This window comes from Mesocricetus auratus, unplaced genomic scaffold (assembly GCF_017639785.1).
Source record: "Mesocricetus auratus isolate SY011 unplaced genomic scaffold, BCM_Maur_2.0 Super-Scaffold_100013, whole genome shotgun sequence".
Lineage (NCBI taxonomy): Eukaryota > Metazoa > Chordata > Mammalia > Rodentia > Cricetidae > Mesocricetus > Mesocricetus auratus.
In genome coordinates this window covers 35,196,860-35,223,902 of record NW_024429196.1, presented here as the reverse complement: position 1 = coordinate 35,223,902, position 27,043 = coordinate 35,196,860, and the positions used below count along the sequence as shown (strand labels likewise).

General features: G+C 42.5%; 1 protein-coding gene across 5 annotated transcripts in view; it reads left to right on the top strand.

The window, feature by feature from the left end:
• Window positions 1–11,581, top strand: part of Chrm3 (cholinergic receptor muscarinic 3) — a 351,264-nt gene extending 339,683 nt beyond the window's left edge. For all 5 annotated transcript variants that reach the window (XM_040755585.1, XM_021228184.2, XM_021228183.2 and 2 more), the window contains one exon: window positions 7,559–11,581. In XM_040755585.1, the coding sequence (XP_040611519.1) occupies window positions 7,578–9,347 (1,770 nt within the window). In that variant the 5' untranslated portion in view covers window positions 7,559–7,577 and the 3' untranslated portion in view covers window positions 9,348–11,581. The remainder of the gene's footprint in view (window positions 1–7,558) is intronic.
• Window positions 11,582–27,043: the final 15,462 nt, after the last annotated feature.

Genomic DNA, 27,043 nt, shown 5'->3' with positions numbered 1-27,043 from the left:
CATGTCTCTCCTCTTCCCACTCTTCATCCTTTTTTGTATTTCACTGAGTCTGATTAGTGCTACCCACATGCACATGGGTAAAGGGCGCCATCCACTGGAGCAGGGGCAATCTAAAACTGTCTTTCCCTCCCCCAGCTGCCATCAGCTACCCATGGGGTTGGAGAACGGTTTGGTGAGATGTCTCAGCCAGGGGTGGGCCTCCTTAGCCCATTCAGAGAGAGGAGTTTCAGTGAAGTTTTAGAATCCAGTACTCACAGTCCACATCCAACCACTGCTACTTAACCACTCAAAGGTGTCTTAGACAAGCTGCTTCTTAGGCCCTGGGAACCTTTGTTTCCTTATACATAAAATGCCCCCATTCCAGAGATAAAGGGCTTTAGTTTGAAGAATTTAGATAATGACATATACTGAGTGACATATGGAAACACTCACTACATGGTGGACAATATTGATTGTTATAGCTGGGTGACGTTGTACAACCAGAAGTAACAAGACAATAAATGGCATGACACATGATAGTGCAGCCTCAAATGCAATATAACTCATTGAGTCTAACATCAAAAAGATTTTAAAAATCCTTTTTTTGGGGGGTTTCAAGACAGGTTTCCTCTGTATATAGGCTTGGCTGTCCTGGAAATTGCTCTGTAGACCAGGCTGGCCTTGAACTCACAGAGATCTGACTGCCTTTGTCTCCCAAGTGCTGGGATTAAAGGTGTGCACCACCACCGCCCAGTTTTAAATCATTCTAATCTACAAGTTACCAATTGCAAAAAATAAAATTGAATTTCTTCATAGAAGATTGGCCACTCTCCTGCAGTAGGCTAATTGTATGCAAGATGCAATGAATGCCATCCTCATCAAGACATAGTCCATAGGGGCTGGCAAGATGCATCAGGGGCTAAGAATATCTGCTGCACAAGTGCAAGAACCTGAATTCAGATTCCCAGCAGCCATGTAGAAACCAAGCATGGCTGGACACTCCTATAACGCTAAAATTGTCCTGTGGCTGGACGGAAACTGGAGGATCACTGGGGGTGACTGGTCAGGCAGTCTAGCTGAAATAGCAAGCTATTTCAGTGAAAGACACTGTCTTTAAAAAATAGAGACTAATGAAAGGAAACTCATGACATCCTTGCCTCCATATCCACAAACACGGTCAAGCACACCTGTGACTGAGCACACACAAACACGTACACATGAACACACAAAACATAAAACACTAAGATGTAACTTAAGACAATAATCATAGCAATGAAGATATAGTCTATGCAATATTTGACAGAGATTTCATCACATCTAAACCACTGAACTTTCTGCTTTACATATACGGTCCCAGGAGAGAGAGGGTTGAGCCTCAGAAGGTGAAGCTACCTGAGCAGAATGCAGGTAACCATTGTCAACTTACAGACCTTGCAGACACATACCCCTTGTTGCATGTAGATCCGCACACTGTATGGAACACAGATCGGGAAGGAATATATTATACAAACACATTTATCATGACCGAATGCTCATGCACAGCCCAGGGGTGAGTCAAGTGTCAGTCAAATCATGTGCAATGGAATGGAGAGGTCTGAGAATAATTCTAGGCACCAGACTGGGCATTAGAGGGGCAGTTGTCACTTTCTGTTTGCTTATGTAAGGGTTTCTTCTTTTTTCAGCTGAATGAGTCTATTTGTATTGATTTCACACTTTTGGTATTTAATTTTTTTTCAGTCTTATCCCTCTTGTGTCTTGGTTTTTTGTTTGTTTGTTTGACTGGCTCAACTTTCTTCCTTGCCTCTTTGTTCTGAGTCCCAGAGGGCCAGAATTCACACTAGCATGAGCTCTAGTTTCCAGTTGATACAGGAAATTCAAAACAAGAGGTCATTGTTTTCTAATATTTAATGGCACAGGTGCTGCCAAAATATACATTTTATTATTATTTTATTTTGGTTCTCACAATTTTCTCTGTTCTCGTTTCTACAGATAGTATTTTTAGGGTAAAACTCCTATCTTCAGTGTTTACATATCAAATTTAAGGAATTTAATTTACACTTAACATTTTAATCACAATGTGCCCATGCCCTTGGTGTTTAATGAATACATCTGTGAGTTCCTGGTCCATCATCGGATCCATCTGAATCCTTTCATATCTATTCATCTCTTGGATATGCTGCTCTGTTGTGGAATATGGAGCTGACAATTGGTGTCTGGTTCATTTGAACACGAGAACCTGATATATTAAGCTTCCATTCCCTACTAACACAGTAAGGAGCTTCAGGAGAGATTGTTCTGGAAACCAGCTATTTTATTTTTGGAAGAATTTTTGAGATTTGTGTTGGCCTCACTGATGCTGAGCTCTGCAACATTTCATTTAGAAGAGTTTTTAGCAAACACAGTATCTTGTGCACTCTGCTGCCCTGGAAATTCCACTTGAGCCAAGGACATGGTGTGCCAACTACTGGATCCTGGATGGTCCCTTGCTCCTTTCCAAACATGTGTGACACTAAGGCTTATTTGCACTGAATAAGAAACAATGTCTGTAACCTACTGTTAAGTGAGAGAAAGAAAGAAATTAGAGCCTGTAACACTTTTGAGTTGTTAGGAGAAAATCCCAGTGAATTTGTCTAGAATCAATGGTTGTGTGTGTGTGTGTGAGAGAGAGAGAGAGAGAGAGAGACAGAGAGACAGAGAGACAGAGAGAGGGAGAGACAGAGACAGAGGGAGGAAGGGAGGGAGAGACGGAGGGAGGGAAGGAAGGAGGGAGGGAGGGAGGGAGGGAAGGAGGGAGGGAGGGAGGGAGGGAGGGAGAGACAGAGAGAACCTCAAATCTTGATCCTTGTAAATTCTCTACCTTGGTTGGTTTTTTTTGAGACAGGGTCTATCACTGATAAGAAACTTGCTAAATAGTCTAGACTGACTGGCCAGAGGCTCCTGGAAGCCACCTCTCTCTAGCTCCCCAGTACTGGGATTAAAAGCACACACCACAAAGCCCAGGTTTTTTACATGGAACTCTTCATGCTTCCACAGGAAGCATATGACCTGAGCTATCTCCCCAGCCCTTGAGCCAATTCTTAATTCTTTCTCTTAGGAGCTGTGTGACCCTGGCCACCAATGGACTTGCCAATACCTCCATCATCTCAAGTGACAATTAAGTAATTGACTCAATTCACAGTATGGAGGCAAGGACTGAATGACTTAATACATATGTATACAACAGTGCCTGGCATGAAATAAGTGCTTAAAATGCACATGTATAATTCTGCAGAAGACCACATTATATAAGGACACTCCATTCCCCTAACAAATATTTACTTATTAAGTAAACTGTTGCCAGTGGTTACCTCAGGGACCTGAGAATGAGAGACAAGAGCAAGAGGACTGGGTTCCTACTTTCTGCTTTGTAAACACACATTGTTTGAAATTTGGGTTTGTTCATGACTGAAGTGCTTGCTAGGGCAGAGGTCAGGCCTAGACTGAGGAGCCAGCCTGCCTGTGTGGTGTCCTGGGTTCTGCATGTTTGTGTACACAGCCTTGGCTATGGTCCTTCCGGTGCTACCCACCTTGGGTTTTGTTTTGTTTTGTTTTACTGCGTGTGTATGACTGTGGGGTGCAAAAGTGCTGTGACATACAAGTGGAAACCAGAGAATAGCTTTTCAAGAGTTCTTTACTTCTACCTTTTTTATCTCATTATTTTATGTGTATAAGTAAACACCCAATACTGTGTATGTATAAGTGAGTGTCTTACGAGGGCTGGGGCAAGGATGACAGATGTCAACCGCTGTATCTGGCTTCTTTACATGGCTTCCAGGAATCAAACTCAGGTCATCGGGGTCACCAATTCCACCTTCTTTTTGACACACAATCTCTCATTGGCTTAGAACTTATTGTGGTAAGGCAAGACTAGCTGACAAGAAGCCTAAATAATCTACCTCCCCAGAGCTGGAGTGCTGAGTATGTTTAACCACACCTAGTTTTTCTTACGTGGTCCTAGGGAATACATGACAGGTCTTCAGATATGCAAGGCAAACATGTCACTTCCACACTCCCAGAGCTGATTATTGAATAGAATTGGAGATTGCCACATAAATGAGTACCAGGATAGTGTCCAGATTTTTTCTGGCAAAACAGAGTATTATGACATGTTTCTGAACCTCTTTCTGTCTGTTTGTGCCAGGGCTTGTCCATCTCAGCCTTACTGATGCTTGAAGCCAGACAGTTCTTTGTCCTGTGTCTGCTGCATCCCTACCATCTACCCACTAGATGCCAAAAACACATTCTCTTCAGGTTCTTACAGGAGTAACAGACATTGCCAAATGTCCCCTAGGGGAAGAGCTTCCTGGAGTGAGAGCCATCACTTTAGACTCAACAAAAAGTGAGCTTTTGTAAATCTTTGAATAGGCCATTCCATAACCAGTCAGGGAGGAGTATTCAATTAATCTTACCATTTTTAAGAAACTACTATGGATCAGGCTGGCTATTCTTGGGGTTCATTTCTATCTCATCCTCCAGTATTATATTCTGCATTTTTCTATAATGAGGAAGCAAGATCAGAGGGCTGTGTGACCTGCCAGGTGTTGGTGTTTGGGGACATCTCCTGACTCCTCAAGTGCTGTGGCAGGACTTCCTCTATCTACCTCACACACTGCTTCTACTTTTGGTTTTTTTTTCAAACTTAAAGTGTGTGTACAAATATGTATCCATTGGAGTGTGTAAATAAGTGGGGGTATTAATGGGAATCAGATATGTGGAACATGTCTGACTACAAAGACAGAGTTTGCTAAGTATGGACCTTTGAAGAAACATAAGGAGTCTAACTTGTTAGTAGCAATAGTGGGCCAAATGAGTGGTCTTCACTGAGTGACCTTGCTGTATATGTGTTGACATATGCTAAATCTTCATTCCAGAGTGGGGGGATTTTTTTACCAGAAGATTTTTTTCTACTCTTTTATGTGTGAATATGAATTGTGTGTGTGTGTGTGTGTGTGTGTACAGGCATGTTCATGTGTGTGAGTGCAGATGAATACACACCTACACACCACAGGGCACATATGGAGGTCAGGGGACCACCTCAGGTTTCAGTCCCCACCTTCAGCTTTTCTTGAGACAGAACAGCATCCCTGTTGTACTGTGACTGTGTATAATAAGACAGCTGACCAGCAAGCTTCCAGGGATCCTCCTGTCTGCCTCCCACCTCACCGTGGGCATGTGCTGTGGCACCACCTTTCTGCTTGGATTCTTTCCCTTGTGCTCATGAGACCAGTGCTTTACCCACTGAGCCATCACGCAGCCCCCTAGGAGATCTTTAACCAAAATTATGTCCACAGTTGTGTAAGATCAAGGGGTCTTTCCTTAGAGTGTGGCATCTTCTCTTCCACCACAAAAGCACAGAGGTCAGAGCAAATGACATTGAATGACCTTCAGAATGTTGAAATGCAGGAAGTCAGTCTTAGATTGTAAAGGTTTTCTCTCCTCCAAGAACGTGTTGGGACAATGCACTAACCCTCTCTGAGTAAGGGGATCTTACTAATGTTTAAAAGAACTACTCATGTTTGCTTTTTACTTCATTCTATTTCTCTAAAAAGACTAATAAAAATGTTTTAGGCTCGAAAGGTGCTCGTGGAGCTCCACAATCATTCAACTTAGATGTTTGTTTTTAAGGTAGACCATGTTACTTCATGAGCCGATGCCAAGTCTCAGCGTTACTGATATAAGAGGCCTTTTCCAAGCATCTTACATTTTTGTTGTCATGTCGAATAAAAGTTTATGAAAGGCAGTAACCAGGGAGGCAGTCTGATACATCGTCTTTTTAAAAACAAGCTTTCTCCTTTTTAAGTTGAGTTTTATCCCACATTTGGCATTCGGAAATGTTTTGTTCACAACAAGAACCGTTGTACCATATTAGGCAACATTCTCCTCCTCACAGCTTGAAATGAATATGAGGGCTAAGTTCATAAGTTTGAGTCCCTTTAAAGACATGTTTGATTGCAAAGCTCTGTCCACCCTGTTTGATATCTTCCACCGCCCGCATGACTGAACTAAGCTCTGGGACAGCCTGCTGCTTAGGCATCTTCTAGCATCCAGGTTGTTCTTTGAGTCAACTTTGCCATCTAGTGGCCTGATGAGATCTTTCCATTCATGAAGACATAGCTGTGGAGTGCTGTAATGAACTATGACAGAAAACAGACACTCTTGTCCAGAGCAGAGACCCAAAACAAGCTCCAAAAATGATGTATTCTAAAAAGAAGAAATGCTAAGCAGCTAGTCTTTCAAAAACATGGATGCAGACTGCTAATGTTGCCCCATGATCATGATAAGAAAAAGAAATAGAATTAGAGGGCTGGAGAGATGACTTGGTGGTTAAGAGCACTTCATTACTCTTGCACAGGACCTGAGTTTGATTCCCAGCATCTATCTTGGCTCACAACCATCTGTAACTCCAATTCTAGGGAATTCGATACCCTCTTCAGAAAGTATATAAGAAATGAGCATACTCATTACATATTTTCAATAATGTTTAAAGACACAATGTCATGAGCTAAGAATGTAGCTCAGTTATCAGAGTGGCTTCATACCATGCAGAAGGCCCTGAGTAGTGAAGCTGCCTTTAATACTTACACTCCAGAGTCAGAAACTGAAGGATAAGAATTCAAGTCATCCTTGGCTACATAGTATTTTGAGACCGGTTTGAGCTATGTAAAAATGAAAATAAAGAGATATTATTCTGTGAAGTGATGGACACTATTTCCCTCTTTCTTCGGGTTGAATCATTTCAGTAAGGATTAAATAACTGGTATCATCTTCAAGTTGCTTATGTCTGAAATATCAGATGTCTAAAATGTTCATCATTTAAATGTTCATCATTTTATCAGGTGGGTAGAATGCAAATAATTCACATCCATTTACCAAGCAGAATGAAGGGAACTCTGTGGTTGAATGATTGCCATATAAGCATCTGATCCTTTTCCCCTGTGAAAATGAGAGTGGGTAATCAGAGGAATCGGGGCTCAGTTGTATTTGACGTCAGTGTCCCATGAAATGCATGTACACATATGAGGGAAAGTACAAAGGTCAATTCCTTTGCTAATTATCCTGCCTTGAACAAACCAACCTGGCATGCCCTTGACTTCTTCCCTTCACATTAGAGGATTAACAGGATCATGTGTGGCTTTGAAGTTTATGCCTTGTAACACGCATCCTAAATGCAGGCCATACAAAACTAGTGTGATGCATGCCTCATTCTAACTCTGGGACTAAGGCAGAAAAGCCACAAGTCTGAGGGCTAAGGAGTGAGTTCCAGACCTGCTTGGGTTACAGATTGTAATCCACTCCCAAAACAAAAATTAGACAGGCTCGTAAGAAAGATTTGTGGAGATGAAGGGACAAGTAGACAGGAGTGGAGGGGATTAATAGAAATTTGGGTTGGTTGTATTTATTATGATTATATGTAATGGTCAAAGATCAAATTTAATCTTTAGAGGGATATATATATATATATGTATATATGAAAATGTAAGAAAAATACCAGACAGGACAAAGATCTTTCCTAACTTCATCTTTTCTCTTTTTTCCCCAGACTATGTCAGAGAGTCACAATGACCTTGCACAGTAACAGTACAACCTCGGCTTTGTTTCCCAACATCAGCTCTTCCTGGGTGCACAGTTCCTCAGAGGCAGGGCTGCCCTTGGGGACAGTCACTCACTTGGGCAGCTATAACATTTCACAAGCAGCTGGGAATTTCTCCTCAAACGACACCTCCAGTGACCCTCTGGGGGGTCACACTGTCTGGCAAGTGGTCTTCATTGCATTCTTAACAGGCTTCCTGGCATTGGTGACCATCATTGGCAACATCCTTGTCATTGTGGCATTTAAGGTCAACAAACAGCTGAAGACAGTCAACAACTACTTCCTCTTAAGCCTGGCCTGTGCAGATCTGATCATCGGGGTCATTTCCATGAACCTGTTCACTACCTACATCATTATGAATCGCTGGGCACTGGGGAACTTAGCCTGTGACCTCTGGCTTTCCATTGACTATGTGGCCAGCAATGCTTCAGTCATGAATCTGCTGGTTATCAGCTTCGACAGGTACTTCTCCATCACAAGGCCACTCACCTACCGAGCCAAACGAACAACAAAGCGAGCTGGTGTGATGATTGGTTTGGCTTGGGTCATCTCTTTTGTCCTGTGGGCTCCTGCCATCTTGTTCTGGCAATACTTTGTAGGGAAGAGAACTGTGCCCCCAGGAGAATGTTTCATTCAGTTCCTGAGTGAGCCCACCATCACCTTCGGCACAGCGATTGCTGCCTTTTATATGCCGGTCACCATCATGACTATTTTATATTGGAGAATCTATAAGGAAACTGAAAAACGTACCAAAGAGCTGGCTGGGCTACAGGCCTCTGGGACAGAAGCTGAGGCAGAAAACTTTGTCCACCCCTCAGGTAGTTCTCGAAGCTGCAGCAGCTATGAACTACAACAGCAAAGCATGAAGCGCTCATCCAGGAGGAAGTATGGTCGCTGTCACTTCTGGTTCACAACCAAAAGCTGGAAGCCCAGTGTTGAGCAGATGGACCAAGACCACAGCAGCAGTGACAGCTGGAATAACAACGACGCTGCTGCCTCCCTGGAAAACTCTGCCTCCTCCGATGAAGAGGACATTGGCTCAGAGACCAGAGCCATCTACTCTATTGTGCTCAAGCTTCCAGGGCATAGCACCATCCTCAATTCTACCAAGCTACCCTCCTCAGACAACCTGCAGTTGCCAGATGAAGACCTGGGGACTGTTGATGTAGAGAGAAATGCCAATAAGCTTCAGGTTCAGAAGAGCATGGATGATGGTGACAGTTGTCAGAAGGACTTCTCCAAGCTTCCCATCCAGTTAGAGTCTGCTGTGGATACAACCAAGACCTCTGACACCAACTCCTCGGTGGACAAGACCACAGCCACTCTACCACTGTCCTTCAAGGAAGCCACACTGGCTAAGAGGTTTGCTCTGAAGACCAGAAGTCAGATCACCAAGCGGAAAAGAATGTCGCTCATCAAGGAGAAGAAAGCAGCCCAGACCCTCAGTGCCATCTTGCTGGCCTTCATCATCACCTGGACCCCCTATAACATCATGGTCCTGGTGAATACCTTCTGTGATAGCTGCATCCCCAAAACCTATTGGAATCTGGGCTACTGGCTATGCTATATCAACAGCACCGTGAACCCCGTATGCTATGCCCTGTGCAACAAAACATTCAGAACCACCTTCAAGATGCTTCTCTTGTGCCAGTGTGACAACAGAAAGAGACGCAAACAGCAGTACCAGCAAAGACAGTCAGTCATTTTTCACAAGCGAGTGCCCGAGCAGGCCTTGTAGAAAAAGGGTTTGTCTGGAGCAGTGACCACACTCGCACATCAGCCCACACAGCCTAGCAGGAGTCTGGCGCAGGTGGGAGGCCATTCCTGATGGTGATAAAAGGGGTTTTATCAACCACACAGGAGAGAAGCTGCCTGTTTACTGATCCAATGAATAAACTGATTTTGGCCAAATGCCAATTCAGCAGGAAAGAAAGGAAAGCATACTGCTGACCATAAAGAGATATATTCTGAAATAGACTTCAAAGTGTTTTTTTCTTAAAGAGAAAAACATATTGTCTTGAAGCAAGTATCCTCTGACATTGGTTTGCCTAGGTCTTTTAATTCCCATCAGCTCTGAAATCACAGGTGAGCCTCGCTGCACTAGTTGCTGTGTGCTCTTCCCAAGGGTCCCAAAGTGTCCATCCAGACCCCATGTGAAGCATGGCAGGCTTGGATATCTGTGGTTCTGAGTTATTTTGTACATTGCAAAGCTGACGCCTCTTGTCCCAGTCAGCTTCTGTCCCCTTTCGGTGTGTTGTTAAACTCTATTTGTGGATTTGATTCTTGGTTCTTGCAAACTACTGTTTTGTGCAATTCAAGTTTCATACAAATAAAATTGCATATGAATACGTGCATATCTATACATGTGTGAGTTCAGCACGCACACACATAGTGTATATAACATGTTGGGGAACAGTGAACTGGCCAAATGTTCCTATCTTGTATGCTTTCAGTACTTTGGTAACTGAAATTCTCTAGGATCCTAATATGATATGGACAGTGAATTAAGCCTGGTTTAATGTTGTGTTTGGGTCTGGGTTTTTGACACTGGAGCTGTTTTCCACAAACCACCCTGAAGAATAATATCCATCCCAGAGAAGCCAGGCCTTCTCGGCAAACCTGTGCTAGATGGACAGTCTCAAGGGTCAGTCGGTACCACGCCTTGACTGGACTCTGTGTGCGTACTGTCTCCTTGGCTGTTAACGCTATCTACAGAGCTGAACTAGGGCCTCTCTGAGCTTGAAAGAATGAACTTATGTACATGTTTGAATTTAGTCGTCCAAATCTGAATGTTTCAAAACAAATTTTCTGGGATCTAAACTGCTTGAAACTCAATCCTAGAGTCACCTTTGAATGTCACATACAGCAATATATCTACATTTACATGGAAAGGCGAAGGAAATACTGTGCCAAGGCCTGGCAGAAAGTATTGTATTTCACTTCCTGCTACTTGGCACCTTCTGGAGGAAAGTAGGGCTTACCTCCTGTTATTTAGCAGGAGCCAGGACCTTTTGGTCATCACTGTATAACCTTCACCCAGGAATGGTTGGTGTCTAAGAAGCCACAGGTCCTCTGAAGAAAGAATTGCACTTGAAAAAGTATTGCTTCAAAATTTATTTCTTTCCATTGTGACAAGCGAATTTTGCATTATCCTTTGAATTGCCCCAAGTGCACCGTGTTTTCTCCAGGGGAGGAGTCTGCTGCTCTTGTTCTCGTGGCTGCTGTATTGTTGGGTTCCTTCCTTCTTTTCCTTCTGCTGGGACTGTGTGGGGAGTGGGTGGGGGGATGGGAGGGCTGTGGAGAACCCTTCCCTTGTGCGGGGCATCCATCTGTGTTGTGAGCCCAGAGCTGGGGCCAAAGCTGCTTTTGTATTCAGTCGGCGGTGTTTACAGCCGACTTTGACATCAGTGGATGTGTTCTCAGTGGTGTGTCTGTACCTAAACTATTTAATGTTGTGTCATGTTTATATAAAGAATATTTATGCATACTTCACCATGTGTTTATTTAGTGCTGATAAATGTGACTCCCTCCACTGTGCGCTTTGATGTTGATTCTTTAGGATCCACTTAAATCAAGAATAAATGTCCACTAAGCTTTTTCATGTGGCTGAGAAGAAAGCCATCATCTGGTTGACGTTCAAGAGCACCTGACTCCTTCCAGGTAATAAGCTCTGTTACTGAAAGTCACTCTTTAATACCCAACAATATAATGGAGGACCAGCAATCCTCCTCCACTGTATCTGGAACCACATTGCAAGGAACAAAAACAAAATCCGCACCATCATAAGGATTTTCTTTTCGTTTTTGGCCCTCATTCAAGCAAAGAACAAGAAAAACCAGAGACTAGTTTCTCACATGTACAGTGATGTGCACAAGCATGTTCTCCACCTGAGAAGCATCTGGTAAGCTATTGCATCTGTATTTTATTACTCCAGTTTCCCTGGCACTAATAAACATGTGAATTCTCTTTCAAGTCTCTCTGTACATCAGTAATTCCAATCTTTCTGAAACCCCCATTCTCCCACCTTCTGCAAAGGGCTCTTCCTTGTATTAAAAGAATAATAATAATGAGAGTAGAGAATCCCTTAGCTTGAGCAGAAAGTCAAGGGTAAATTAGGATTCTACTTAAACATCTTTATCTCCAGATTCTTGTCCAAGATCCCAATAATTACAAAAAAAAAGATACTAGCTCTCCTTTTAGCTACTGGGTTCATTATGGTGTATAAGCCTCTTATGGGCAAAGGCTGCTTCTAATCTCTCTTGGCTGTTTATGGAAAGGTATGTCCAAGTCTTGGGTCATTTTTGAAGAAGAAAAAGAAACAAAATGGATTCTTTTGAAATGAAGAGCTTAAAATTTAGCTGAAGATGCAGCTGAGCATTTGTAACAGCATGTGTTGCATGAGCATTTCTCAAAAGGGCTCCTCCTAGAGCAGGCATCCAGCATGCACTGAAGATCACACGCCTTATCCTGGCCTTGGAATAGAACTACTCCATCCCATAAGAGCAAGGTTTGCAGAGATTTCAGTGTTATCCACTTCAATTGAAGGAGGAAAATAATCAAACCTAAAGTAAGTCACATACAGAGAAACTTAGACAGCCTAGCCTCTCCCTCCCCCTTCCTTTCTTCCTCCTCTCTCCCTCCTCCCCTCACCCCCTTTCTGTCTCTAACTGTCTCTGTCTCTGTCTGTGTGTGTGTATGTGCGCGCGTGCGCCCTCTTTATCTCACTCTCAGAGTCTCTCTTCCTCTTTATCTCCCTTTTCCTGTATCTTTATGTCTCTCTGTTTATCTCTCTGGTTTTCTGCTTCTCTGTCTTACTTTTTTCTTTATCTTTTGCTGTGTCTCACTGTATCTTTCTATCATTGTCTCATACTTACTTATTCATACACTCCATGCTTGTACAGGCATGTTCACATGTGTATATGTACACACACACACACACACACACACACACAGTCCTGCCTATTTCCCCTGGCTTCAGTCTTTCTTACCTATCTTTTGCCCCATGGTCCTAGGGTTCACTGTTATTCTGAGCCCCTTTTAACCTCAAACCCAGCCCAGACTCTCTGTACAAGTCCCATTTTTCAGTCACCCTTTAATATATACATATATTACATATATATATATATATATTACATCTAGACTCTAAGAGAAAGAAAAAGCTCATAAGCATTGGACATGAGAGTGACTAAAGATCTAGAAAGCACATCAACCTCCTTTGCCAACATCCCATACCTGAGTAGGTGGAGCTTGTGTGCAGCAAGTGGGAGGGGAACTTGAAACCAGCTGCAGAGGTGATGCATCAGCCCTGTCCTGGGAGGGATATAGGATTTCCAAGCCAGCAGCAAACACTAGCACCCCCTAGTGTTATAGGGAAGAGGAACCTAGGGTGAGACAGGGATTCCAGATTTCCCTGAATGCAGATGATTCAAAGATGGGTACACTGGGCTCAGTTGGTGGAGTGCTTGTTGGGCATAAACGAAGCCCAGGGTTCAATATCCAGCATTGCATAAATCATGTAATCCCAGAACTCAGCAAGTTTAAGCAGGAGGATCAGAGGTTCAAGGTTACCTTCTGCTACACACAAAAGTCAAGGCCACTCTCAGACACATCAGATTCTGTCTCAAGATGAAAAAAGTAGAAAAGATGTGGGCATATCATCAGGAAGTTAGACAGTTTTCCCTTGGCAGATTCTGAGGACAAATAAAAGCAGGACACTTTTGTGATGAGGAAAACTGAGTCCTGCATCTGGTTCTATCATGTCTGGTCACATGTCCTCAGACAGACTTCTCAGTTAATGCAAACTCTCTGGATTCCCTCCCAGCACTAAAACTAATACCTCAAGCTCATCTTCTGGTATCAGCCAAATTGAGGAGTGTGAACAACTATGATGATCAGCATACCTGATAAACCACTGAACATTACAGGCTTTAAACACCCATGACGTTATTTGTTCTGATACTTCAGTACAACTGCATCTGAAGAACTCTTTTGTTTTGCATTTAAGTGTGTGTGTGTGTGTGTGTGTGTGTGTGTGTGTGTGTGTGTGTGTGTGTGTGTTCATGCTACAGCATGCATATGGAGGTCAGAAAACAACTTAGAGGAGCCTGGTCTCTCCTCCCATCCTGTCCGTTCCGGGGGTCACTCAGGTCATTAGGCTTGATAGCAAGCTTCTTTACCCACTGATCTACCTTGCTAGCCAGAGTCAAAAGAACTACTGAGACGTGTTGGAACACCATCAATCCCATTGTTTCAGACACCACTCTCATCATGAGCACACTGACCTTAACTCAGCCGGCCTCACAGAGTCCCAGGTAGCAGGAGTTGGTTTGGGTTTTGTGGTTGTAGTGTGCACTCCTCATTCCAGGACTAAAATTGTACAGAGTATAACCATAAAAAGTTATCTTTTTAAAAGCTAAGATTACCCTTTCCTCAACCTAAATTGGGGTTTTTGTCTGCCACTTCTCCATGAAAGAATATTTTTATACAATTCAGGGTGATGCAAGCCTGTCTAAACAGTATCAGTTCCAGCTCATCCAAGGTTCAAGGGCAACTTTTACTGCTTCTCTGGGAACTTAAGTCACACCTTGTTGTTTTCCAACCCCTACATAGTCAGCCTGTAAGGACTGGGGGGCTATCTCAGTGAGTAGGGCTTGCTTTGGAAGCACTACAGCCTGAGTTTGGGTCCTGGCAAACATGGTGTAGTTGAGGCAGGAAGATTCCCTGAGGCTTGTTCAACTAAGTCTTGCTCAATTGGTGAACTCTAGGCCAATGGAAAATGCTGTCTCAGTCAAGGTGAACAGAGTTTCTGAGCATGGTGTCTGAGGCTGTTTTCTAGCCTCATATACAGACACACACTTGCACATGCACAAGTACCTACACATACATGCGTGAAAAATGAATAGGGCTGGGGAGATTGCTCAGTGGATAGAGATATTTGCCACGAAGCACAATAATTCAAGTTTGATTCCCAGAAACTGTAAGTGGAAGGGAAGAACCCATTCCCATTAGTTGTCCTCTGACTTCCACACACGTTCTGTGGCAAGTGCACACATGCACACACACAAATAAATAAATAAGATGTAAATAAGTAAACATTTAACCTCAACAAGAATGAATGTTCCGTGAGTAAATAGTCCGGAGTTAAGAGGATAGATTCTGAGGATGTAACCCATCACTCCTTAGTGATGGAGAATTCCATTTTGTTTTTCTGGCTTTAGTGATAGTGACAAAATCATGAATTGTATATTAACATAATGAAATGCATAAAGACGTCCACATTCAAAAAATAACTATACTTGACACAAGTTAGTAGGTGCTCCAGTTTAGGTTGATGGTGAACAATATGAGCACTGTTCCTCATGTGGGCATCACCTGACACAGCTGTAAGCACAGAGATAGTGGCTTTGGGTACAAGGAAGCAGCTATCTTATGCTTTAGTGTGTCAATAAACCTGTTGTTCTAATTGAACTCTGACCCAGAACAGAGTTCTGATACTACTGATGTGAGTAGGGCTGAGACACCTAAGCACTTAATCATCCAGGAATTCAAAAAGATTCATATATCCCAGTACATAAATGGCTGGGAACTCTTCAAAGATATATCAATAAAACTTTCCTCACAGTCTTCATTAGGGTTACTCTTGCTGTGATGAAAGGCCATCACTAAAAAGCAAGTTGGGAAGAAAGATTTTTATTTGGCTTACAATGCCACATTCATAGTTCATCATGGAAGGAAGTCAGGGCAGGAACTCAAACAGAACAGGACCCTGGAGACAGGAGTTGATGTAGAAGCCATGGAGAGGTACTGCTGACTGGCCCTTCAACTTGCTTTCCTATAGAACCTGGAACCCCAGCCAGGGATGGCCCCACCCACAATGGGCTGGACCTTCCCCCATTGTTAAGAAAATGTTGTAATGACCTACAGGCCTAGCCACAACCCAGTTTTCTGGAAGCATTTTCTCAATTTGGGGTTCCTTTCTTTCAGATGACTCTGGTTTGTGTCAAGTTGACATAAAATTAGTCAGGACAAGTGACTCTTTTTAATTTGACACACAACGCTTTTTAAGACATAAGGTTAATAAATATCATAAATATAATACATATTGCAAACTTAAAATTCCCATAGTCTTTACAAACTCAAACATTTTTAAAGTTCAGTCTCTGTAGAAATCCAAAATCTTTCTTTAAATCCAAAACCTCTTTTAAAAATTCTAAGTCTCTCAACTGGGGTTTCCTATAAAATCAAAAATATTTTAAATACTTTCTTATGCCAAGAGGGAAGAATCAGGGTACAGTCACAGTATGAACAAAGGAAAAGCACACTCCAACAGTGTAAATAATTTAATGTCAGTATCTTAGATTTGCTCACTATCCTCTGGCCTCCTCCACGGGACTCGGATCACTTCTCCAGCCTCCACCCTCTGCAGCACACACAGCTTTTTCTAGGCCCAGGCCGGCTCCACTCTAAAATGCTGAGGTCGTCTACGGTAACTGGTCTGCACCTTCACCAATGGCCTTCCCTGTACTCTCACAGTGCCAAGACTCAGCTGATCACCATGACACCTTCAGACCTTCAAAATCAATACCACATGGGTGTGGGGAGGGCCTGGGGACATGAGCTTTCTCTCTGTATCAGTGGAAGATCCTTGCCTGTCATTTTTTTTAAGCTGGGAAGTTACTGACTGAGAATCTTTTATCCTTTTCTACAAGCAGTTACATCCATTCACCCTCCAGTCCAGAAGCATCTTTAGCCTCCGACACATACATTTGGAGGGCTCCTGCTTGGAATTTGATGGAGAACAGAGTTTTGCTAGGTTCTAATTTTTTTCTCTTTCTGTCTTTGTGTATGTGTGCATTCATGAATGTATATGTGCACAGGTGGAGGGTTGCATTTGGAGGCCAAAAGTTGATGTTGAGTATTTCATTAATTCTCCACCTTAATTATTGAGACAGGATCTCTCACACAGACCTGGAGCTCACTGACTCCTTTGACTGCTTGGCCAACCATCCCCAGGGATCTTTTTATCTCCATGCCCTATCACTTTGATCACAGACACATGTTCCCATTTGGATTTTTATATGGGTACCTGGGATTCAAACCCAGGTCCTCATGATTGTATGGCAATCACTGTACCAACTGAGCCGTCTCCCCAGTCCCCTGTTTCTTTTCATATGTAGGAGATGCACCAGATTTTGTGCAGACAGAAGGAAGAATGACATGAAAAAGGACATGTCCCACTCTGTTTTCTGATGACAGAACTTGGAGGGCATATATAAGAATTGGACACCCTTGGGCTTCTAATGCATGTGGATGGATAGAGAAGTCACCATATAAAAAATAAAGTGACTTTGTGAACAAAAGGCATGTGTTGGGTTTACATCACTATCTACATCAAAGATGCAGAATTTTACCTGTAGCATTATTTTTGTTTTGAGACAGGGTCTCTTGTAGCCCACGGTGACTTCAAGCTTACTGTGTAGCTAAAGATACCTGTTATTCCTGATCCTCCTTCCTCTTCTTCCCAAGTGCTGAGATTGCTGACGTGTATCATCCTGGCCAGGTGAATCCTACCTTTCTTATTCCTTCATTGCCACAAGATCAGTTCCATCCTTTATCTTTCATTCTTTATCCATTAATCTGCACTAGAAAATGATGCCTGCAAGATTGGGGATAATATGATCCACAGGTGTTACAGTGAAATAAGTAAGCAAATGATTACTTATCTGAGTATGGTTCCTGTCATTTAAAGATTTTATATTTATTTCCAATTACGTGTATATATGTTTCTGGGTATGATGCTTCCACCTCTTAAATTTAACTTTTATTTATCAGCATAATTTAGAAGCATTGAGAACAAATAGAAAGCAGAGGCATGGTTTTTGTTTGCTTTTTGGTTTTTATTGTTTGTTTTCTGTTTTGTTTGTTGTTGGTTTGTTTTCTATTGGTTTGGGTGTTTTGTTTGGTTGGTTGGTTGGTTGGTTGGTGGGGTTTTTTTGGTTTGGTTTGGTTTTTGTTGTTGTTGTTATTTGTTTGTTTTTTTGTTTTTATTTTTTATGAGACAGGGTTTCTCTGTGTAGCCCTTACTGTCCTAGAACTCACTCTGTAGGTCAAGCTGATGTCAAACTCACAGAGATCTGCCTGCCTCTGCCTTCCAAGTGCTGGGATCAAGGGTGTGTGCCACCACTGCCCAGCTTAAATATTTGGAGGTTTTTGTTTGTTTTTTTATGCTTGGGGAGGAGGTTGGTTTTGGGGTTTCTCTGTGTAGCCCTAGCTGTCCTGGCATGATATTTTTATAAACACATCAGAGGATTAGCATTTGTTTTATTTTGTTTTGTCTTGTTTTTCCTCGCTCCCAAGTGATGGAATTACAAGTTTGTACTACCATGCCTACTTGGCTAGACCAATGCAATCTTAATATTGTTGTGGTACATTAAATCTTAGATGTGTAGATACAAACAGTCTCTAAACAGTATGAGTCCCCTCCTCAGGCTTGCAGAACTTGAAGCACCTGTGGAGGTGTGGGTGCTGTGTCTGGGTCTGGCCATAGGACAGAGTCCTTCAGAACTTGTCTACATGTGGGGCTGCCTGGAAAGGGAATGATTAGGAGAGGTTTAGGGGACAGATAGAGACTAAGGAAAGCTAAGACCACTCACCAGTGGTGACTTGCATCAACTGTGATTTCTTGGGTGAGGACTGTCTCTGCATACAGCTTTATAGCACTGTCAAGAAACTACACTGGATGTCAGTATCTCCTTAGGCAGTGTTGTTTAAAGTCATTCTAGCTGTGCAGATAGAATCAGTACCATTACCTTGAGTGGCTAGAAGTGGAGGAGAGGAAGTAGAGCCATGTGATGATGGGCTACAAGGACGCCCTTCTTTACCCAAGCTTCACCCCTACCGGCTTCACGTTAGCCTTACTTAGGAATTCACAGAGCTCCGGTAAGAAGCTGGCCAAAGGACTTCTCTTTTTCCTGATGTAATAGAAGTAAGACCCAACTCAATCATTCCCTGACATGGTGGAAACTCTGGATTAACCATCAACATTCCCTCTGCCATCCTTACCCACTCAGCCCAACTTTCTTTGTGGACCCTATCTGTCCTGTAACCCAGAAATAAATGTTGCTCAGGTGAGACCAGTTATATAAATCTAAATGTACTGATTTAAAACCTTCCTGTTGCCGCATGGTGGTAGTGCATGCCTTTAATCCCAGCACTCAGGAAGCAGAGGTAGATGGATCTCTGTGAGTTTGAGATCAGTCTGGTCTACAGAGTGAGTTCCAGGACAGCCTACAAAGCTTCAGAGAAACCCTGTCTCAAAAAAAAAATAATAAACAAAAACAAAAAAATTAAAACTTTCCTGTTGCTGGCCTTTTGAATGAAATTAACTTGTGTATAGTTAAGCAAATGACTGACATGTCCAGTAGCTAATTGTTGACCAATGCTAGGAAAGTTCCAAAAATCAAACCAAGTGCAAAAACAGAAAAATCAATAAAACCGTTAGAAAGAAAATAAACACTACAGAGGAGATAATAGATGAGATGGCAGACCATGCTCATAATCCCTACACACAAAAAGTAGAGGCAGAAGGGTCAGAAGTCCATGGTCTGTCAGGGATTTGCTGCCAAGCCTGGCAATTTAACCCAAGTGATGGAAGAAGATAACCAACTCCCACAGGGTGTCCTCTGACCTCCACATGTGTGCCAAGGCATGTGGGTACGCACACAAACATACACACATTTGAGTGCAAAAAATAAATGAATACTTTATTTTGTTTTACAAGACAGGGCTTCTTTGCACAGCCCTGGCTGTCCCAGAACTCGTTCTGTAGACCAGGTTGGCCTCACACTCACAGAGATGCATCTACCTGTGCCTCCCAAGTGCAGGGGTCAAAGGTGTGCACCGCCACTGCCTGGCTTGTGCTTTTAAATTTTTTCAAAATAAAAAACAAATTCAAAGTCATCCTCTACCACGTAGGGAGTTCAGAACCAACCTAGAATGCATGAGACCCTTTCTCAAAAAAAAAGAAAACAATGAAATGGCAAAAGCAAGGGAGAAAGAATGGGCTCTTCCCCCTTTATCCTTCCAGGATTCTAAAACAAGGTTAAGATTTTAGCATACTTCAGTGCTAGAGTGACCCCAAGAAGAATACCAGAGAGTCTTAGTGGGAAGAGGAACTTAAATATTCTCTAGCCAGATTTCTATTCAGCTGTTCTCAACCTGTGGGTCATGACCCCTTTGAAGCCACATATCAGATATCCTGCATAGTCGATATTTATAGTAGGATTCATAACAGTAACAAAATTATAGTTACGAAGTAGCAACAAACTTAGTTTTATGGTTGGGGTCACCACAACATAAGGAACTGTATTAATGGGCCACAACATTATAATGGTTGAGACACACTTTTCTAGGGCATCTGTGACAATTGACCACCCAAAATCTGCATATATAACGTCAGTGGCAAGAAATTCATTAAATAATGCAGATTGTCTTGTATTTAGGCAATTTTGTTGCAGGGCTGTGGTGGCACATGCTTTTGATCCCAGCAATCAGGAGGTAGAGGCAGGTGGATCTCTGTGAGTTCGAGGCCAGGCCAGCCTTATCTACAAAGTGCGTTCCAGGACAGGGCTGTTACACAGAGAAAGCCCATTTCAAAAATAATAATAATTTATCAGTTTAAGAAATTTCTCTTCCAGACCCTCAATGGCCAAAGGTCCTCTATTCCAAGTTAGCCTGCTTGAAAAACATCCTCTCTTTTGCACTTGCATTCCTATTATGTAATAACCTACCTTTCACTTGGTACAAATTTCACGCCTCCGTGCAAAATTTTCTAGACAAGAAATAAACAAATTGTTCTTCATACAGCTGCATATATAGGGCATACCTGCTATCTCATCACTCCCATGGAGAAATGGGAGGGTGTGACAAGAGCTCATGTGCCACCCTGCTTGATGGATACAGCAGCAGACAAGAGGACCTGTCTCAAGTCAGGTAGAAGGTAGAAGGTGAGAACAGGGCCTTTGTCTTTGGAGTCCACTCACATGCTGTGGTCCATGAGCATGTATAGTCATACATGCAAACACATATGTTTCTCTCTCTCTCTGTCTCTCTCTCTGTCTCCCTCCTTCCCTCCCTCCTTCTCCCTCTCCCTCCCTCCCTCCCTCTCTCTCTCTCTCTCTCCCTCTCTTTCTCTCTCTGTCTCTCTGTCTCCCTCCTTCCCTCCCTCCCTCTCTCTCCCTCGCTCCCTCCCTCTCTCTCTCTCTCCCTCTCTTTCTCTCTGTCTCTGTCTCCCTCCTTCCCTCCCTCCCTCTCCCTCCCTCCCTCCCTCTCTCTCTTTCTCTCTCTCTCTCTCTTTCTCTCTCTCTCTCATGCATGCATACACACAAACATAGAAGGAAAAGGAAGAAAGGAAGAAATGATAATAATAGAGACTAGTGAGTTATTTGATCGAGAGAACAAATGTGAGCTAAGGCTCTGCTTATCCTCTATCCAACTATCTATTCAGTCATCCATTCATCTATTCATCTGTCCATGCAATCATCCATCCATTTATCTATTAATCCATCCATTTGTTGGGACCCAGCCCCTACGGGATCTCTGTGAGTTTCTTGTCAGCCAATAACCACAGGTGCATCCTGTTTTCTAGTCCTGGCTTACAGCCCTGGCCTTGCCCCACTGGCATCAACCACTAATTATGAAAACAGGAATTCTTACACCTGGGGTTTCTCTACTGTGCTGTAAGTCTGTATATAAGGCTGCTCCCTCCTTGCAATAAAAAGACACACACACACACACACACACACACACACACACACAAACACACACACATTCTCTTAGCACAAACGGCTGGACGTCTTGTCTTTCATTTAAACCTCCAGGCTTTCGCCCAACACATTAGACTTGCTCGTGGCACAGGTGCCACATCCATTCAACCATATACTTGCTGTTCATCAGTCCATTCACTCATTCATTTCTCTATTCATCCATATCTATTATGTATGAATTAGAATTCAGAGACAGTATATCTATCACAAAAACACATTTCCAGGCAATGGTGGTGCACACCTTTAATCCCAGCACAGGTGGATTTGTGAGTACTAGGTGCCCTGTTCTACAGAGCTAGTTCCAGGACAGCTAGGGCTACACAAAGAAACCCTGTCTCAAAAAATCAAGAAGAAAAAACTGAAAATTAGGCCAGATTTCTTTCCAACATAAAGTAAATTAATTTAGCTGATTAGCCTGACAATGAGAACTGGTGTGATCAATTGTGATACATGGTGGACATTTTTCATAAGGTTCATAATAAAATCAGTACTACAAGGTTTTGACTGTGTGCGGATGGAGACAGACAGAAAGAGAGAGAGAGAGAGAGAGAGAGAGAGAGAGAGAGAGAGAGAGAGAGAGAGAGAGAGAGCAGAGACATCATGGCACATTCAGGAAATTGAACCCTTATAAGATAGTAAATTATGATGTAAAAAATGAAGGCAAATAAAAATTATGCAAGATGTATTTTGCTTTAAAAAATTCAATTTGTGTCCATGAGCAAAAAATGAAAAAGAAAGGCTATATAGAAAACAAAATAATAAATGTTAATATCCTTCCTCCCCATGACAGATCTCTCCACTCATGAAAATAGTCCTCATTTCTCATTCTATCATTTATCCTCCACTTTATCCTCCAAAGCAGTCTTAGACACTCCCATCATTCATGATCCAGTGCACCCCAGAGATGCAAAGACATTATCCATCCCAGAGAGTCCCACCAGAACTTCCTGAGTACAGCTCAGGAAAAGACTGTAGTCACTCCCACCTCATTTTCTCAGAAGCCAACCAGCACATGGACATCATTTCTTATCCCCAGCCAAGGCTTCTCTCATGGACTATGTGATACTCACCTCAAGAAGCATCTATCTACAAACAGAAAACACCCAAATTTAGAAAGCCTGGGCCAAAGGGACAGCCCAATAGATAAAGGAGCAAAAGCCTGATGATCCAAGTTCAATACCCAGATCCCATGTAAAAAGGCAGATGAGATGACAGGCATTGGTAATAATCCCAACACTCCTGGGCAAAATGGAAGGCTGAGACAGAATTACCCAATATGGATTACACACGAGAGAGAGAGAGAGAGAGAGAGAGAGAGAGAGAGAGAGAGAGAGAGAGAGAGAGAGAGAGAGAGAATTTTTAGGATAGAGTCCAAGGCTAAGGATAGTGGTAGCGCACCTTGCCTGAAATGTACAAGACCCTGGTCACTGCCATGTTTGAAAGCTAGTAAGCCATTGCCAGGATGAGAAGACAGTAGGTCTGGACTCCTCCCTCATAACCAACAGTTTATAAAACCAAGAACTAAAGGCTCATTTACAGCTCAGAGGAAGGGGACCTGGTCCTCTTTGGCTCTGGAAGGAACTGCCCAGATCGCTAATGAATAGCTAACTGGTTCTAAGAGTCTTAAATTTTACAAGATAAATATCTCATAGAAAGCTTTCTGGTAAAGGACAATTGCCTTTCCTATAAGACCCAATCAAAAAGGGTTTGTCAATCACCTGGGATGCTGGAGAGATAGAACAACGGTTAAGAGTTCTTACTGCTTTTGTAAAGGAGTGGATTGTGTTTCCAGCACCCACATCAGGAGACTCATAACCCTCCAAGTGATCTGACACCCTCATGTTGGTCTCCATGAGCACTTTCATGCATGTGATACACATAAACTCATGCAAGTGTACATACATATGCATAAATAAAAATGGGTAAATTTTTAAAAGAAATCACCTCTCAGCTGCATGAGGTGGCACACACCTTTAATCCCAGCACTCAGGATGCAGAGGCAAGAGGATCTGTGTGAGTTCAAGACCAGCTTAGTCTACAAAGCAAGTTCAAGGTCAGCCAAGGCTATTACACAGAGAAACCCCACTTCAGAAAAAAGAAAGAGAGAAAGAAAGGGGGAGGGAGAAAGAGTGGAAGGAAGGAAGGAAGGAAGGAAGGAAGGAAGGAAGGAAGGAAGGAAGGAAGGAAGGAAGGAAGGAGTCACCCCTCAGGGATGCTACCTAGTGTAGAGAGTTCAGAAATTTTATAATGCCTGCCTACAGGTCAATACAATGGCCTCTTGGCCACTGTCCACTCTCATTGCTTCAGAGTGTTATCCTCTAGCACACAATATACTCTGTCTTCTACATTACACTTTATATCACCTTTGCATTCTTCTAATGGTGATCACAAGAATCAGGAAGCTGAGGGGAAGCCAGAGAAGGATCCTAGTTACAGTGTGAGCCAAAATAGATAAATGATAGATAGATAGATAGATAGATAGATAGATAGATAGATAGATAGATGATAGATAGATAGATAGATAGATAGATAGATAGATAGATAGATAGTGAAAAATGCAAAATACTAGCTTCTGACATGACCATGCCTGTGATGCCAGCAATAAAGCGATGAATGTCATAGGAGTAATCAGTAAACCAATAACTTCTATCTTTAAAATGCAAATTTATAATTTTAATAGCAAGGCTTATACACTATATAATTTGTTCTTACTATGCCCAAGTTTTTTAATCTGACAAGAACATATATTATCCTTCAAGACCAAGTATTTTTATAAAAATACTGTGGTTGCACATAATCCAGACCCTAGATAGTGGTTTCCACTCATAAAAAAACAAAAACAAATTATCTTTTATATACTAGTCTGAATGTATATAACTCTTGAAAAATCTCACTGTACAGATTGCTTAAGTATCTCTAGGTCTCTTCACCTTGTTCAGGGTGGAAGCCAGCACTATTGGTCAGATTTCCATCACTGAGAAAAACAGTATAGTGGAGTAAGGATTTGTTTGGGCTCATGGCTTTCAGGTGTTTCTGTCCATGGTCAGTAGCTCCATTGTTTCTGGGTCTGTATGTGTTAATGCAGAATATCATGGTAGATCCATAAAATGGAGCAGAATAACTCATCTTAGACAGAAGGCAATGAGGGCACACCACTGTCTTAGCTACTTTTCTATTGCTGTGACAAACACCACAATTAAGGTGACTTATAATAGGAAGATTTAATTTGGGGCTTCAGTTTATAAGGTGAGTCCATGGCCATCATGGCAGGGATTGTGACAGCAGGTAGACAGGTGTGGTGCTGGAGCAGTAGATGAGAGCTTCCATTGTGGTCCACAAGCCTGAAGCAGAGAGAGAGAGCTAACTGGGAATGGTGTGGGTTTTTGAAAGCTCAAATCATGCCCCCAGTGACATAGCTTCTCCAACAAGACCACACCTCCTAATCCTTCCCAAACAGTTCTACCAACTCAGAACCAAGTATTCAAACATAAGAGCCTTTGGGGGCTGTTCTGGTTTAAACCACCACAGTGCCCAATGACTCAGTTTCTCCAAATTGTCTCCCAAACTTTTCATTATCTTCTGTCTTGATTTTGTTCCCTATTGGCATAATAAAATGCTCAATTTAGTTGAGAAATTGTTTTGTCTGGCTCATAGTTCAAAGTATAGTCCTCCACATCAGGGAAGCCAAGGTTGATGGAGTCTGAAGCAGCTGGTCATGTTGCATCCACTATCAGGAACAAGGAACATTGAATGCAACCTTTTGCTCAGTTCACTTCTTCACTTATATGGAAGAGAACCCTAGCTAAAGAATGCTGCCACCGATAGTGGGTATGTCTTCCTGCCCTGTACTACCTAGTTTTGTGTGTCAACTTGACACAAGCTAGAGGCACCAGAGAGGAAAGAGCCTCAGTTGAGGAAATGTCTCCATGAGAACCAACTGTAAGGCATTTTTTTAATTGGTGATCCATGGGGAAGGGCCCAGCCCATAGTTCGTGGTGCCATCCCTGGGCTGGTAGTCCTGGTTCTATAAGAAAATGGGGCAAGCCAAGTGTAACAAGTCAGTAAACAGCTCCACCCCATGGCCTCTGCGTCAACTCCTGCCTCGATTCCTGCCCTGCTTGAGTTCCTGTACTGACTTCCTCCAATGATGGACTATGATCTGGAAGTGTAAGCCAAATAAACCCTTTCCTCTCCAACTTGCCTTTTGGTCATGGTGTTTCATAACAGCACTAGAAACCCTAGCTAAGACATGCCCCAGTTAATACAATCAAGATAATCCCCTGGACATATATGGACACCCACCTCCCTGGGTGATTCTAGATTCTGTCAAGTTGACATTAACACTGTCACACCTCCCAAATATGCCACCAAATGGTACTCCATCAGGAGATTAAATCATTGGTTAGGTCAGAGCCCTCTTGGTCCAACCACCTCTCAATAGTGAATCCACCTGCTGAAGACCAAGCTTTTCAACACACAAGCCTTTCGGTGGTTGGAGGCATTTCATATATAAACTACTACACACTCGGGTGTCAGATTTTTTTAAGGAGTAAAAAAACAAGAAGAAAATGACACACCACAGGAAGCATCACTCTTTTTTTAAGGCCCTATAGTTTCTTGATTTATTTAAGACAATAATATTTATACGGAAATAAACTCGAATATACATAAATATTTTTCTATGCATATACATACACATATAAATAACATAATTTTTTCTTCAACTCTAGCATTCAAATAATGTAAATGTTGACTCAATTAACATTTGACAACAATTAAGCACAAAGCATCACTCTTTAAACAAAATCCTTTCTGTAAGTTTCTTGTGATCTTGTGGGTAACACCAGTTAAATTCATTAGTTCACCAAGCTAGACTTGAATGGTGTTGTTTCCTTGGTTTTTGTTGGTTTCTTTTTTAAATGGGTGAGTAGACATTTCTTCATCTCTCCAGGGAACATTAACAACGATAGATCCAGAAAAGAAAAATCATTTAAGTCACTGACATGAGAGATATGCATGTCATAGATACCCCAATATCTGCTCTAACTACATTAACACTAGTTGCCAAAAACACGGGTCCCAAGTGTGTGTGTGTGGTATGTGTCTGTCTGCCTGCCTTCCTGCCTGCATGGGTGCATGCATGCGGTGTGTGTTTTGGGGTGGAGGGCTGGCATTCCCGGGGCATATTGCTTGTTTACTGACAATCCAAGCCAGTATCTCTTGATGGACAGGTAAGTTCCCTCCACAATACAGGTGGAGAGAAAGATTATTCCATTTGCATCAGAATGCTTGTTCAAAAACAGTCAGCTGGCTACATCAGACACTATGTCTAGGAAGGAGGGAAGGTGATTGTCCTGAGTGGGCTTTGTCCCAGGGTGTGTGTCTTTCTTAGAGGAAATATTCACATAGATTACTCCCATGCCAATGCCACCTGATTCTTCCATCTGGATTATTTTTATTTGGTGTGTGTGTGTGTGTGTGTGTGTGTGTGGTGTGTGTGGTGTGTGTGTATGTGTGTGTGTTACTGAAGACCAACCCTAGGGCTTCGAACATATTGTGCAGGCACTATCCCAAACCCACTCCCTGGTTCTCAAGGTGACATTAGCACTGT